This window comes from Petromyzon marinus, chromosome 10 (assembly GCF_048934315.1).
Source record: "Petromyzon marinus isolate PM22_M1 ecotype Great Lakes invasive population chromosome 10, UKy_Petmar_22M1.pri1.0, whole genome shotgun sequence".
Classification (NCBI taxonomy): Eukaryota; Metazoa; Chordata; class Hyperoartia; order Petromyzontiformes; family Petromyzontidae; genus Petromyzon; species Petromyzon marinus.
In genome coordinates, this window is record NC_133676.1 from 14506545 (window position 1) to 14523789 (window position 17245).

At 43.7% G+C, this 17245-nt stretch overlaps 1 protein-coding gene and 1 long non-coding RNA gene across 8 annotated transcripts in view; one reads left to right on the forward strand and one right to left on the reverse strand.

Annotated features, from left to right (window-relative positions):
- Positions 1–17245, reverse strand: part of LOC116940850 (zinc finger E-box-binding homeobox 2-like) — a 141405-nt gene that overhangs the window by 23481 nt on the left and 100679 nt on the right. For 2 of the 7 annotated variants that reach the window (XM_032951115.2, XM_032951114.2), the window contains exon 1: positions 12221–16238. The exons of 4 other annotated variants lie outside the window; for them this stretch is intronic. In XM_032951115.2, coding sequence (XP_032807006.1) covers positions 12221–12326 — 106 coding nt within the window. In that variant the 5' untranslated portion in view covers positions 12327–16238. Of the gene's footprint in view, positions 1–7923; positions 8101–12220; positions 16239–17245 lie in introns of those variants that run through there. One more of the 7 variants, XM_032951117.2, reaches the window with a different exon arrangement.
- On the forward strand, positions 8166–10067 carry LOC116940851 (uncharacterized). The gene is made up of 3 exons (XR_004402611.2): positions 8166–8255; positions 9325–9382; positions 9730–10067. It is a non-coding gene; the product is annotated as an uncharacterized LOC116940851 (long non-coding RNA).

The window sequence follows — 17245 nt, forward strand, 5'->3', positions numbered from 1 at the left end:
AATTTTTCTCCTGCTTTCTCCCACCATCTACCCCCGAACACACCCCTGTCCCCCTCGCCCCCTCCAAACACCCCACATGCTCTACCCTTCTCTGTTCCTCCCCCACATCCCAAAGGGGCTTCAATACACACTGGGGTCTGACTCATTGCACCATCTGACACTAGAGTGTCCATTCCAGTTGTGCTCACAAAAGAACATGAATATACACACGTGCCACGTACACACGTCTGCACCTGTGCACTTGTGCGCACGTACACCTAAGTGCCAGTGGAACTCGCATCCTCTGTGAAGTGGCTTGAAGTTAATTGCAGCAAGGTAGCGCAGAGCAGGTAACACCTCTAAAATTTGACTGAAAACTGTGATTCCCCATTTATTTACCTTAGCAGGTCTGTTTACGTTCGTTCTAAGCTGCCAGTGTGAGCTGGGTGAGGGCTGCACATGCTACATCCTGCTGAGATGAACAGAGGGACACGGGCACTTGAGATTTTTCATCTGGACCCTTCACACCGAGGCCTAAACTCCTTAAAACAACAGCACGTTAGCAGACTTAGAGGCTTAATCTCTTCCTTATGTGGCTTAAGTGCGGATAATTGGCAAGCCATGTGAAAGAAAATAAAAAAAATCAATGTGCATATCAATCGTTTAATGAAAACAGAAAATAGGAAATTGTGGAATTTAGTTAGTTCTTCCAAAATAATTGAAAGTATTTAAAAACTGCCCTTTTGTTTACAAAAGACTGATGTTTAAAAAAAAAGTAAAATCCATGTGTCACGATGATCAACTGAGAATTATTGGCAGTTTTCAGCCAATAATAGAAATTACACATTTTCATGGCAGCTGCCTGTCCATCCATGGTTACCACTGCTGACGCCCACGAGTGGTGCTTATTTATGAACTCCAGAGGGATGATTGGCTGCGTTGACCCCAACCAGTTTGTGTGTTCATGTATATAACAAAGACAAAGATCCCCTGTATAGTTTCAAGATACTTTCTGGGGCAAGTGGTGTTAGCGAGCACCTATGAAGGCCAGGGCACGGCACACAACGGGGTGGGTGGCCAGCACCATGCCTGGCTGCTTTTGTCTCCCGAGTGGCGATGTTTACACACGACACCAGGTACTCATTTCAGGCTGAATCGGCCTAGGGAAGGTCCGGGACCGATTCAGATCATCGTCACTGGTGTTGGCCATGAGCGGGAGCGGGAGTCGAACTCGGGTTGCCAGGTTCGTAGCGCGGCTCGCTAACCGCTACACTACCTCTCATGTATATACCACTGCATACACATGCACTGTGCACACATCAAGCATGTACATGCACAGAATAGCACACATATTCCGCATACAACACACGGCACACACAAACACATATACTATAGGAGAGGCTTGTACACATGAATGGGCCATACGACTCTCAGAATACTATAAGCAGGCACGCAGAGGCACAGCTTTGTAACAACAAGCAGTGTGTTTACAGAGCAAGCAACCATTTCAGACTTGATCACCCGTGTCAGGACTGACAGGGCAAACAGCACAGGTTGTGGCATTTTGGACGACCCCTGCGAGTCCCCTCGTGCCGAGCCTCGAAGCATGCCATCTGTTCAGGTTCATGCATATATCCTGGAGGGGTGTGTGATCCATGCTGCGCTTTACGCCAAGGTGACAGCCGGAACACAGGATCCAGTCCGACCATGTGTGTTGCCACTAACCCTCTCACTGACAGTATCATCTTATTTCATTAAGCGCCATCTGTGCCCAAAATGCTAAAATGCTTGTGGACAATTTATTTTATTTTTTGGTCTTATTTTATTTCGGTGACTGTTTTGTGCCACATCAGTTTATTACATATCCCGAGTGAATGTTGAACACTGGGAGACAGTTTTTTTTTTATATTTCAGAGCCTATGGATGGAAGCATTATGATTGGCCTGTTGTGAAGTTAGAAGGATTTCTTATTTACAGATCAGTTGATTAAATGGTTAAACTTTACTGGCACTTATCAAGCATGCTCTTTTAATATAGTGAGATCAAAATCATTGGCCTGAATAAAACACTAATTCAATTAAATTATACTGCTGTATTTTGTAAAAAAAAAAAAAACATGTGAACATTACAGAGGTTAAAGTGCTAGTGTATGGTTTTAACGCAATTTTTAAAATTAATTTTCAAACATTTATTACTATACTCTTATAACATTTAATATAGCAAGGCCATATGAGCAAAGGCCCAAAGGCTTTCAGGATGTATTCTAATTGTGCAGTCGTACGCGCTGCCTTAGTTTATTTTTACTGCATAGGAAACACTAACGTCAATGTCCAGAATGAAGACAATGCTTAGTAATGAGCTTGAAATTATTTTAAGAGTATTATAGTTTAATATCCCATTTTGAATTTAAATATTCAATAAAAACAAAAAAAAACGAAATGGCTAAATTAGCCGAACATATTCACGTGAGTGTGAAAATATATACTTTATTGAATATGTATTGAATACAGGTGAGGAATTATATTCGTCAAACTTATTTTTATTAAGTGGCTGCATAATACATATTGGGTACATTTGCATTTTGGATAAAATTACGTTATAAAGTGAATTCTGATTAATTTTATTTCACACAGAGGAATTATTACTACTCTAGATTTAACTCTAGAATACGCCACTGCACTCAATTGTTTCCCTGCATTTAGTAATGCCAGCACTCAAGCTGCTAACTGGTACCAATTAAAACGCAATTTCTTTTCCAGTCTTAAAATAATAGGTTCTCATTCAAGATGTTTAAACAGCCAACAAGCCATTGTACATGTCTCAGGCTCACCCAAATTACTGACTATTGAGATGTATAAGCCATGCAAAAACTTGAAACATAATCCTGCCCATGCAGCAACAACAACAAAAAGCCCCACAGCATGTTAAATAAAGTAGGATGATGGTCATAGCACGCAAGTACCTTCCGTTATCTCTCTCATACCAGTGGCTGTCAAGGGACTGCCAGTGAGGCAGCATGCAATTAGCAAGTTCAATGTATTCAACAATTAAGAGTTAATGCGGGTTAATTAATATGCAAATCCCACGGCAGATGTGCGTCCGTGTGGTTGCGAGCATACGGAAGGCCTTTTTTCATGCATCCCTCCCCAGGCGATCCTTGCTGCGTCTCGCCAGCTGTCAGATTTGTTTGCCGCTACAAGTGGGAGGGCCGAGCCCTCTCAAAAATACGAGCGCCGTTTCATAGCGCGTGTAACAGGGGGCCTCAAGGCTGATGGCGTCCCACTCCACCATGAGAGGTCCACCCGTTCAGGACTTCCACATAGCCCCACGGCATGCTGGAATACGCGCATTAACCTCCCCTGTGATAGCTGATCGGCTCCAATTTAGCGCTGTGTTTGACCGCAAATTAAAACTGTACAGAGTTATTATTAGTATTTTACGTTTTTTTAGAAGGTGCAACACGCCCAACTCAGGGATTCAGAGTGCAGTACAGAAAGAAAGAAAATTCAATATCTAGTTTATATCGTAGAAAATGGGTAGGTTTTTAGTTGCGTTATAAATGGGAGAATGTCAGCGGTCAGGCACAGTTCTTCAGGCGGGGCGTTCCAAATCCAAGGGCCAGAGAGCGACGAAGACCGAGCTCTGAAATGTTTCTGACGAAAGCGTGGCTGGCGGAGGAGCATGGTCGCTGCATGTGAGGACCTCCAACTCCTCGAGCAGGGATTGCAAAGCTGCGGTTTGTCGGTCAAATATTGAGGCACTTGCTGGCAGAGTGCTTTGTGAATTAAGCAGCATAGTAATTTTAAACATGCACAGAGCTCAATTGGAATCCAGTGTAGGTCCAGTGTGGGGGAATTGTGTCCCGACGAGAATGAGCAGTCAACATGCACAAAATAACAGGTTTATTAAAAATTAACAGTTTTTTTTTATATACTGTCACTGACAGGAAAGGATATACTCAATGTTTGGCTAACTTGCCTTCTTCAGGGAATATTGAGGTTTACATTGAGAGTCGCAAATATTCATGATGGGTGAAGTTGAGTGATGGGTTGAGTCAGATGATGGACTCAATTGGGTAAAGTGACTCATCAGCAATGGTGAGTTCATCATCTGACACCACCCAACTTCACCCACCAATACTATTTAATATTATCTATGTACACTTCAATACTTCCCGAATATGGCAGGTAGGCTGAAACGTTGAGATAGTCCTCTCATCAGGAATGTTTATGCAAGTACAGTAGTCGACCACAGTGGATTGGCAGGTTGCGTGTGTGTGGAGTAAAGTGTGGCTACGCCCACTTCTTCCAAGATGTGTGGCCAGCGTGGAAGAGTAGGCCAAATTACCCTGTAGAGGTGCTCTCTAGAGCTCCCTCTAGTGGAAGACTTTCCACCAGCAGTGGCAAGAGAAAGCAAGTGCAGGGCTGCAACTTTGCCGTTATCTTTAACACCACTCTGTGGACGTGCATGTGGGTAATTCCATGTCCTGTATACAGGGTAACGTGAATTCACGCGTGTAAAAACATCGTGAAATGTTGTCATATAAAGGGGAAAGCAGGCAAAAAATCTGAGCATGGGATACAATTATCCAGATGTAGGCCCCCGTCGGCCCATCACCTCCACCCCGGGCTACAAGCTGTCCCTACCCCCTTTGTGCACCCTCAGGCACCAAATACGTTCTCCCCTTGGGACCCTGAAACAGCTGGGTCCCAAGACAACTGCCAATTGCCCCACATTCTCTGTGGCCTTGCCGCTTGTCAAGCACTATCGGGGACATTTAAAAAAAGGACATAATTTTGTTTTATTTAACTTAAGTCGCCAGCAGGAAATACCACAGAAAAGATAGTATATACACAAAAAGGACAGGCGTTTGTATATGTAATCACTTAAAATTCGGTAGCTAAGAGCAAAGCGAGACTTTTGAGAAGATAGGTCTTGAAATATAAATTATGAATAGATTGTTTGGAGAATTTTGTTTCTATTTTGTTGTTTAATTGTATCAACAATTATAAGAGCAGCAGATGGAGCTCATTTGGCAAAACCGGCTGACCAGTCGCTTTTCAGACCCTCGCACCTTTTGCCCTCTAACCTTTACTCGTTATAAAAGGTCAAAACTCAAAATGTGACTCATAGAAAATTTAAAAGGTATTCACCCCACGACACATAATGAAGACTCACCAAATGAGCTGTACCAAGAAAGGCATGCAAGCGTAATGCCAAGTCATATGCGTGTTGCTTTTTTTTCTTGTCAGGCTTCGATAACTCACAAGTTTAATCACTTTGTGTGTGAGTCAGCGTGTACGTGTTGCGCATGACGTAGATTGCGCAAAGCTTCAGAACCTTAAACCGTTATTGCATGAGTGAAACTAAACACTGCACTCGCTCACCGTACATATAAAGGAGTGTGGCTAACTTAAAACATTTCGGTGGGACTCTGTGAATTGGTAGCTCGTTAGGAAAAGTCCTGCGACACGTGAAAGCAATATAGCAGGCAAGCGGGAGCTGATTAATGTTCCGCAACAAAGTCTCAGCAAGGTGCTTCCCTGACCCCCATCAAACCTGCATGCCTGCCCCGATACACATACCTGTGCCAGGTGCTGCCCAGCTGGAACTAAACAAAGGGCTCAGGGGAGCAAGGAGACCTCCTCTTGCTTTTGTGACGGAAATGAGCCCCCACCCGCTGGGTTGCAGTTGGTCATGCAAGTGTAAGCATCCACTTCCCAGCCACCTGCAAGCCAGGAGGAGATATCTGCTCTACCTTTCCTGCCCAGCCACTCCCCAGTACGACCCTCCCAAAGTCACGAGTGCTACAATCCAGAAGCAATGGTGGGAGGAACAAATCACAGCTCCTCCTTTGTCATTTAATGTACTTTTCCTTCCTGTGCCTGATTAATGTGTTTAGGGATTCAAGAAGCCTCTTTATGGCCTATGGCCTAAGAGTGAACAAATGTGAGCACTAATTACTGATGCAGTTGAAACACAGCTGGTTTCAAAACAATATTACCGCTGTATCATAAAATGTACAGCTTCTTTGCATGATGTATATTTCGTCCTATATTCACAGTTAAATGGTAGGTGGGTGGAGCTGGAGTTTCCAACTATCTAGATTTGACCCAGACAGTCCAGGAAATGGCATCTGGGTTTGGGTGGCAGGAATTTGTACCGAGATCTGGTGGAATTGTGTTGAAATTTATTTACAGTTGAATGCACATTTTTGATAGACTGAGAAAAATACGTGCAGGTTTGGTCTGGGTAGAAAATGGCAACCCCAATGATGGAGTAGCAGTGGAGTGGTTTGCGTGCTGAGCTATTCACCAGGTCACCTGAGTTCAATTCCCGCGGCCGTGATACGTGAAATGGTCCTGGCCCCCCTTCATGAAGGCTCATTCACCACCATGCAGAAGTATAGCCAAATAACCCCCACAATCGACACAAAATGATGACAGTTTTATCCATCCAGTGGTGTGACAAAAATATGTACATTATCATTTATTACACAGTAAATAATGTAACCAAGCGTGGTTTACTGATGAGTGCGAATAGACCAAAGGCAATCCATTGCTGTTTTATTCCACAATTTATGATTGAAATAACAGATAAAGATTAAGCCTCAAGATTAATTTCCAGGAGGATCTAGTATTGGGATGTTTAAGGCAATTCCATTACTCACTGTTTGCCTTACCAGGAGATAACACTCAAATTTCAAAACAGTTCTACAGTACACTATTCAATAGTCGATTTGCTGTACTGCTAAGTGGATTTGGGAATTTCAGAAATCTGCATGAGCCACTATCCATTTCCTCCAAAAGACTGCATCACAGGAATGCACCATCACAATGACTTTTTATCAAATGATATCACGAAATATATTATTTTTCATGTTGATCCATTTACAGACACCTCGCTGATTTCTATAGACCCTCTAACTTTCTTCCCAACACCGATTGAATCAGTATTGCGAAAGCAATGGCTCCCTATCTTTGAAAGGAGAGTGTTAAAAGACGCATTCAGTTTATTGAGATTGGTGGGAGACTTGCCGAGGTCTATGAAATTAAATTGTATTTTCTCTGTAATATCTCCCTGGCATTTTAGTAAGGTATCTATAAATAAACAAAATATTGATATTTTTGGCACAAAGCCTTAGACACAAATCAACAAAACATTAAATGAAACAGGATACAGCCACACCTAATGCAATATTGTCCGCAATATTCATAATTTCAATTGTCATAGCACAGTACAAAAGTGTTTTGGAGAGTGAAGATGACAAAACAGTTCTATAAATAAAAACCAAAGCCGACAAATGAGCCACATTGGCATTTGCCAAAAAAACACCCCTCATAAATAGGCACAGGTGTAGAGTCTTAAATGCGGACTGTGCTATTTCCTCCAAGGAGGTGTTTCCTTTGTCAGTACATCCTGCTCACATATCAGCATGTTCAGAACGTCCGTGTGGGGGCGACTTCTAACATCGACACATTCCCCTTAAGCCCTATATATAAACTATAATTGTAACGGTGACGTAAAAACGATAGAGGGTCTAGAGTTTAAATTACTCTTTCAATTAAACTCAATGCATTTCCATTAAAATACTAAACCTTTTGGCAGAGTTAAGTGCTAGAAGTGAATTATACAACAGAGCATCAATGCAGTCTCGGCCATGACGACTCCTAGGCTGAACTTTAGAAGAGAAAAAAAGATAACAACTCTGTGCGTGTGTCAGTTCTCAATGCCTATCACGCTGATCATCTTATAGCCATATACGGACACCCCTGCTGGAGTTGTGACAGACTTCCAGCTAAGGCAGAAACACACCAGGAAAAAAAAAACCCAAACGCACTCAAGGGAAAACAGCTAATTTGAAGTCCCACCGCCCAAAAAAATAAAGTAAACGCCGTTAATTAAACTGGAAGCAAACGTAGAGGGAGAGAAACTGTCCGTTACCTGAACATTTCAGCATTTCTCTCTGAATCCCAAGCTTCTCGGAGATCAGACACAGCATTGTGAACGCGTGAGCTAAGCGAGGGAGGCGCGAATCTCTGTGAGGTCCATCGGCAAGTTGAAATAACGTGAGCTAGGCACCGAGGCTCGCTCTATTAATACAGCGTTCAAGAACACGAAGCCACCCCCTACACTTTCGGCACCACCCACTCACATTCCTGCACTATAACACAAACCTAGCACCCCCCCCCCTCCAGACCCAGCATCTCAACCACCCTTCCTCAAACCCCCCCCTTTGGCGGCTCCGGGAGTTTCGCTCCCGATAAATGTTCAAGGTATGAATTTAAAAAACACACACAACACACAAACCGTCACAAACTCGCTTTCCCACCGTGCTTTCCAACCCCCCCCCCCCCCCCACAAGGTAAGGGATCCGCGATGGCACCCGCAATCACCTCTTTCCCGTGAAAGAAATGACCCGACCGGTTTCCGGGAAACGTGACGAGTGGCGCACGGCCACCCGGGTGAACGCGCTTCACAGCTTGCGCGTGTGAGTGTGTGTGTGTTGCTGCTGTTGTTGTTGTTGTGTGCCCGTGAATCGGGGAGCCAGTCGAATTAGGCACCGGTTGTTGGCTTGGTCACAGCCATTGGGTCTGCCTCAAACAGCCTCTTCCACCCCACACACACACACAACCCTCACCTTCCGTCTGGTTATTAGTAACTTTATAGCGTGCGTTCCCCGGACACTTACATATCTGAAAGGGTACAGTACCGGCCAAAACGTCTGGTGATTTGCCATCTGGGATGAGATAAGCCAACAGGCAGTTTACGGGATTGCGGGAGCGCAATCATGATTTCCCACCGGATTTGGTAAACGTGTACTGTATATGGGCTTTTGTACACGTGTGTATACATAGTGTATTTAAAAGTGTGTGTGTGTGTGTTGGGGAGTATATGCTGGGGATGGTCCATCAACTTATTTACGTTACTTTACGAGGGCTGATGCTGGCTATGTGCGCCCATTTAGAATAACAGCACCAGTACCTGGCACGGGCACATGGGCACTCTATTAGGTTAGCCCAGTAAAAAAACATACCGTGGGTATCAAGTGTAATAGGTATCAAGTGTAATAGGTATCAAGTGTAATAGGTATCAAGTGTAATAGGTATCAAGTGACAGCAGCCTCAGCCGTGGTAACAGAAGATGGATTCATCAGCCTACTTTACCTGCATTTCTAAGAGCTGCACTGGGTGCTCGAGCTAACAGAACGTACCACAAGTCTTAATTGCAATGCAAGGAGACGATGTGAATCGAGTGGAAGCGCTTGTGTGAAGAAAGTGCGCGCGGCGCGCGTACGCATTTATGCGCGTTTACGAGTTTATGTTTCTTGTCATTCATCCGCAGGAGCTTGCGTGCGGTGTTTGAAGATCAAAACACGACCTCCTCATGGACACAAAAAAAGGTACTGTCCATTTTTTTACGACTACACGCCGTAAATGTTAGGTTCCGAGTACACATCTGCACGCAAACTTAGACGGTTTTCAAGTGAGTCATTGAAAACGTATGTCTTAAATGTTAAAGAGCATATAAAAGCACACACGCATCACTCATCTCCATTGATATCCCAAAGCCAGCAAGTGGCAGTCACCCCACGTGACAACCAATACTGAAAATGAATCACCGATAGGAATGATAATTCACACAGGGCCCCGTGAACGAACGACAAAAGCGCATCGTTTTGTTTTAATTGCATTGCCCTGATATTTCACGCATTTTTTTTCCTTGCTGTCCAAACTCCCCATTCACCAGCGGCGGTCGACGCAGAGCGGGAAAAATCAACGGTCACCACCGTGGAGCAATTCCGCTTTGCGGTGCCGAAGAAGGGCGGATGAGCAACGCATGCATGTGCCCGGTGCCTTCAGCGAGGGAGCAGACAGAACGTGAGAACGGGTCTGCAAGACTTCCTGTGAGCAATTTCCAGCTGCTCTCAGCCACGCGGGCACCTCACCGCCGCCACCGCCATCGGGTTTCAATTAGGTCCCCCTTGGTACCACGCTCCACCTGGCAGAGGCTCCAATGCCGACCGCATGTGAAATGCGGGGGAGGGAAGGCCGTGGGGGGATGTGTACGTGTACTAGGGGAGGTATGGCTGTGGAGGCGGTGGGTGGGTGGGTACCGCACTTAAGGGAGGTTGAGTCTGCGGGGAATATAACGGTGAGCCTGGACTCGGGGCCGAAAACACGCACCGCTCCCCAACCCTCCACCACCCCCCCCCCACCAACCTCTGCCCCACCAATCCTCTCTCTCACTCTCGCTGGGCCGGATGGCAGCCCTTTTCCAGAAAGTTACATTCATGGGAAATTCCGTCGCTCTCCAGCTGCTCCCCAATACCTCGTGCAAAAACGTAACACGAAAAAAAACACACACACCCCAAGATTAATAACAACCATGGGGCTCTGGAGCAGCTAGCTGTTCTTAGCATAGGCAACTTTCCCAACACGTAACAACAGTTGTGTGCTCTCCAAAGAGGGGCGGTTACATGAACGCTCCGGTATTTTCAACAAAAACATCCTACTCCGTATAGGCGGAAAACAGTGTTGTTCTTAAGTAAGGAAAATACGTATGTGTACATGAAATGCGTTATTAGCTGTTAATGGCATCACCAGGTGCTCTTGTATTTTAAGTTGAATATTTTGCCTTGCTGAGGAATACAATGAAGGGTCAATATGGAATGTGTACCTGCTTAATGTGTAAAAGTTACAACTTCTGACCATACGTCTTATTATTTAGACATTAGCCACCGAATTAATATCAATTTATGGTGGTCAGGTACCAACTTTGCAATGGCTTCAGATTTTAACAGAAGGCAGTGATGGTGAGATGTGGTGGCATCAACAGCATTTTGCTGTGACAATAGCTGGGCCTACAATGTCTGTAATTACTACTCTTTAAGATACTCAGCCAAGCTGTGTCTGTCCTTGTACCAACGTCGTCGGGATGACTATATTGGGTCTGAGTTATTTATCAAATAAGTTACTCAATAATTGTCCAGGTTGTAGTTCTCCAGCGGCCTCCACTGCATGCGAGGATGAAGAACCCAGGACCAAAGACCCTAGAAAACCTTCCCAAATTTGTCAGTAAAATTGCTCACCAGAGGAGGCTGTTAATTCCGTACTCATGAGGCTCACGTTGGTGGTTTAGGTAATGCCAATTCCAAATTATAACCACATTCAAGTGACGAACGGTTAAACTAGTGACTGTTGAAGATGTTCCTGAGATTATGAACGAGAGAATAGTTAATGAGCTGGCTTTTACTAAATAAAATAAAAAAAACTACGTATAATTTATACACAAGAATAAAACTGTCCAATGGAAAAAAAATCAGTCGAGAATTACGTGCAGAAACAGGATATAATCTATATTTGACCAACAATGTTCATTGTCTTTGTAATGGTGAACAAGTACAATGAGTGAAGCATCGCTCGCCATGCGAATGGGAACACTGTTCCTTGCCTGAGCCCACTTTAATAGTAACACAGCTAGAGCATCATCGTCCTCATGGGAATACCCCCGTAAAACGATGCAAGATAAATACAAGAACACAGCCCGAGTCTTTTATAGCCTTCGCTGTGAGCCGGAAAGAGAGCCTGCATCCAGGTCTCCCAGCAGAGCCTCCTGAAGCAGGCCACCCTTGAGAGGGCTTTGCATTAAGCTCACATTTAAACAGAAACATTTTCAGGGAACTTTCTCCAGCCATGAGATTTTATGAATCAGTGGGGACTTATCCTTTTTTGGCACGGAAAGTGTACAGATTTTTCTCCGCGTGGGTATTGTTTCTGACAGGCCTCAAAACCATGGCAGCTTCTTACGGTGGGATAACAATGGGGTAAACACGGCCCACAGAGCCATGGAAACCTCGCTTAGGAATGGAAAGTGTGGGCAAGGGTCTAAGTTTAGTCCACGTGCAGAATATGCATACAGTACAGCATCTCCTTTGAGCTAAGTTTTGGCAAACAGACACCCAAGTGAAAAAAAGCAAGGACTGAGGCTGCTCTACTTTCCGTGTGACTATTCGCACCAGCAAACCTGACGAAAACGAGGTGTGATGGTTCAAACCGTTTGCCAACTTTTAATTAAATTCACGGGATGGTGGCGGTGCACATTTAAAACACCTGTGTGAGCTGGCATCAAAGTTATTAGCCAAATAGCTGTGAAAGCGGTCCCAAAATAACTCGCCAACAACGAGGTGGAAATATTGAGAGGTTCAAACGCTTGCTTGGCCTGCTCTCGGTGTACGTACCTGCTTTAATGCTCACCGCTGTAGGTTGGTGTGTAATTTCATCCAGTTCTTGATATGCATTCTCACTCTGTCCATTACCTTCAGCCCGCTTACACTGCATGTGCATGCATATTTACACTACACTTTATTATATTGTTACATAGGATAAAAGAAGGTTTATACCTAACTAACACAAACACCGCAGCCGGACTTTGCAGGTAACAAAAGGAATGGGGCAGCTAACATCCATCGGGGCTGAAGCAGCCTGCGCTGTGTGCGCGCGTTACAATTGCCACGGGGCAATGTGAGTATACAATTGTGTGCTAACTCGACTCTGGGGCATCAGACTTCACATCCCATTACAGCGCTGAACACAAGAGAGCCACTCCGGGCTCGCACAGCCAAAACGAGGGCCAGGGGCGAATGCCTTCCAGTAAATCTGTTCCCGATGTCAACACGTTTTATTCACAGAGCTGAAACCTACCCGATGAATAGATTTGCACAAGGACCCCCCGCCCCCCCCCCCCCTGTGAGGGTGGGTGAAGTCAAGCGGAGTTGGCCAGCGATGTTCTAGACAGTCACATCACACAATCATTAGATACAGGACCTTTTGCATCCTGGTCTGAACAGTCCAAACATGTCCTGCAATGTTTTTTTTTACAAAACAGGGGGAAGGGTGTGGTGTCGGTACTTAACGATTATAAATTGTACAAGTCCAGATTTCTTGTTTAAGAAAACTTTAAAAGATACTATCATTGGCTAGACTGTAGGCACACACCACAGTGTTGAATCAGAGTCCCAGCTAGGTTAAAAACAATAAAAATCCCCATCACTTCATTTTGGGAATTTTCCACTTTCACACATTGAGACTTGTGAATTGTGCATTCTAGGTGATGATGACAATGTGAATGTCGTTTTACTTTGCGAGCAAACACACTATACCAATATCCCTGTGAAGTATGCATCCAATGTGAGGTTATGACTTCCAATCCAAGTGACCCTATGCATATCTATCCCTCCACGTAAAACAACAACTATCTTTCACACATCCAGCCACATAGGCCTCTGGGAGTGCATAATTTCAACAGCATTGGTTCAACACGCGCATACTTTGAACCAGTTACAACATTCAGTATCTCATCAGCATTCAGGCTTACTTGAACTAATGAACTGCCAGATGTTTGAAAAGTTCAGTGAGGGCACCTGAGTAGTAAAATTAAACATTAACGGCAGTGAATCAGGGCAGGTTAAACAACCTTTAATCTCACAACTGTGGTACAACAAAAAATGTATTTAAATTTTTACAGGTTTTCAATATTTCTGCATCGTATATATATAAAAAAATGTGTACAAGCATGTAATACATTCTACAACGATGGTCTTCCCGCTCTACAAATGACGTGTTATAAATGAATGCTACTTCATAACGATGCTGCTGTCCCTGGCCTTGCGGTATCTTGCAGGCATGTTAGTGCCTTGTAGTCACTCACTTAGGAGCGATGGAGCGGATAACGGGGCGAGTGTAAACATTGCTCAAAAGTGCTTCAGGAGTGAACTACCCTAGGCCGGGTGGCTCACCTCTTATCTTATGCATGTGCCACCGGCCGGCCAATCGGGAGTGGCCATCTAATGCCGTGGGTTGGTTTATTGCACGCTTGGCAAAATAACCATGGGAAAACACCAAGCGTTGGCCTTCCTTTTTGCGTCGTGAGTGCACATGAGGAACACATTCCCACTCCCTCCGTTTAACGTGCAGTTAATGTACTAATATTGTGTAGATTACTGTGAACATGGGACTGTAGTGGACGGACGTATATAGACGGGTGAGCAGAGTATGAATAACCACGTGGGAATCCATTCAGAAAAAAAAAACACTTATGTAGCAGAGATCTGGGTTAAATACATGGAAAGAATAAATACAGGGTACAATGTTGAATACATTTGCCGAAGTGCAAATTATTAGTGTCACACGAACGTAGAAAACTTCGTGGCAGTTTATTTTTGTTATACATTTCCACTTTGCATATCCTTAATTACGGCAGAAAAAAACACTACATCGCAATATAATGCTGAATTATTTATGTATGGTTATGAAGAAATTGTTTTTTATGCGAATAGTACATACCTGAAAATGCATTTTTCCATTAATTCTATAAGGCCTTTCTACGAACTACATTTACTATTCCTGTATATACATTAATATATAATGCATAGACATATCTCTCATGAAAGCACACTACATGCTGGTCTGGAAATTCGACTGAGCCATGAAAGGGTTCCTGGTGCGGTGTACGCGATGGCATTGGCAGGTGGGGGAAGCACACACCTGCTGAAAGCAGCGCACACATCATCATCATCATCACTCCTCAGCATCCCAACCTGTTGTGACACCATTTCATAGCTGCGAGGGCTTATCTTAAAATATGACCACTGTACGCCACTCTTCACTGCAGAAATAACTGTCTTCTAGCTGCTACTCAAATGGATGTTCACTTAAATAGGATTATTTACGAGGACAACGGCCATGCAGGTCTCCACTTATCCAGCACATGCATTTTAGCCCCAGCAGTGCATATAAGTTAAATCAAATTAACTCTGAGTAAGGTTGCCTGTGTTATACTTCTTTCACACACAAATAAGAACACTAGAAATGCTGTTTTTGAGTAAAATATGGATTTTTCTGAAACAATCTATCTCCTTGGAACTTTAAAGTCACACACTGGACATAGTGTGGTAGACATAACGTGCATTACAACGAAATAGGAAAACAACACAAATATAATAAAAATATCAGTAGAAAGTTAGCTCGATGTACTTAAATTCGTGGATAGTATATCATATTTGTACTGGTGACAGCCTGCTTTGTATGCCAATTTATTATTTTATTTTTTGGTTGCTGTATATGATGAAAACATTTAGAAGTGACTAAATAATGAATTTACTTTGGCTAGCTAATCAGTAACACCTCATGGAGATGACTGGATTTTTGTGTACGCTTTGCATAATGGTTGTAGCCACAGTGTTAACATTTTCAGGTAAGCCATGTAATCATGGTTTATATCATCCATGCTGGCAATGGTCGATATATACACTGCTTTTTTTTACCCTAGCTTTCAGGCAAAGCACTCCAATCTAGCACACATACTGCAACAGCAGTTTAACATTTGATTATATTATTTTCTCCCACAGTACATCAAAGTGCTAAATTATGAGAGTAAACATTTTTAGCTCGTGCTGAACTAAAGGTTAAACACACACGTTACCAGAATAGTCTTTCAGGTTAGATTCACGGGGGGGGGTCCCCGAAAATGTTACACTGAAAAGCACATTTCGCAGAAATTGTGATATTCTGTGAAAGCATGATTACAAACGGGGATATATTTATCAGCACTTCCGTCCTTTATTCACCGCTCGACCTTACCCTGCTCCGTAGATAGTAAGCACACAAACCCTTTGCCTACACCCAGGAAAACGCATTGTGTGGCATTCCGTGGCTGTGCCTGCACCCCTGTATACTGGGCTTCAATACAACACTTGGGAGAGCAGGTTCCGCAAACTTGGCAACTTCACAGTCAACATTTTACAATTTTCGTCATCATCATCATCATAATATATACTGGGTGTTTTTTTCAAAGGTAAATATCTACAGATTGAAAAAAATGGCTTATAGTATATGGCATGAACCAATGGTTTTAGACGCATGAGCCAATGGTTTTAGACACATGACGTATGCGCCGTCACCATCCCAGAGTGGGTGGAATAGTCTGACTGCGTACTTCCAGCACCACAGTGTTTCATGAGTATTTCTCCCTCGTTAAAAAAGTAGACAAAATATGTATACTCAATTACAAACGTGACGATCAGTCGATCATTGCAAAGTGTGTGTCCAGTATTAAATGCACCTGCCTTTCGGTTGACATGGAAATGTTCACAGCATCAAGATCACGAGAGACACATTATTTTTCCTGGCTCTCAGAGACATTTGGAGCGGTATATACTATGACAGTGTGCGCAGGTGCGTTCATAAACATAATCATATCTCACAAACGAGCAGAGTGTTAATTGGGGGGGGGGAAGGGGGCGAGTCATGGGTGGGGGCGGTATGAAAGTGGTGATAATTAGAAATAGGGTTTATGGTCATAGCTTAATGCTACAACACACTGTACTGCAATACATTGGGTTTACGTCTCCAGTAACAAGCAGGAGAGCATGAGTATTCATACGAAGTAAGCAGTGCCACTTCACAATACGGTACTCCAATAACTCCACTGGCTCCAAATACAATCCCAAATCAATTTGAAGATCGCACTCACGGTTTTCAAGACCCTCTCTCCTCTCTCCTCCTTTCCACGCACTCTCCTACCTCTCCCCTCTCATTTCACTCTACTCCCTTCCACACACTCTCCTACCTCTCCCGTCTCATCTAGCTCTACTCCCTTACACGCACTCCACTACCTCACCATTCTCATTTCACTCTACTGCCCTCCCCTCTCCAAAATCTCCAACCACTCCCTTCCAACCTTGCAACCCATTGCGTGTGTACATTTCGTGAAACTACTTGATCTACCAACCATTGCTTCCAATGCACTGAATTACATGAGTGTGCCAGCATGTAAACTGACCATACTTTTGAATACAATAGTATAATGCACATCTTAGCTAGTTGAAGAGGCTATGTCCACCTCAGTTTCAGTGACCTTTACATCCTCAAAAGTCAACTTTATAGAGAAACAATATTGCATCTAAAAATTGTGCTCAATGAAATTGAGACTCCATTTGTTTTTGCTGACAGGTTTTTGTTATATATTTATACCTTAGCCAAAAGTGTGCTTTTGACCTCACCTCAATGTAACTCTGTAAATTAACAATACCAGCAACTGTAAAAACAGGGTCAAATCTGGCTGTAGCCTGATGAGGCCGCTTGTAATTACCAGTGAAACGTCATACTCGAATTGTAAATGTTGTGGGTTCAGTTTAACACGTAGGCTTTCGCGACCAATATCATCCATAATAGAGGTTTTTGGGTTAGATCGCGTTCACTCTCCA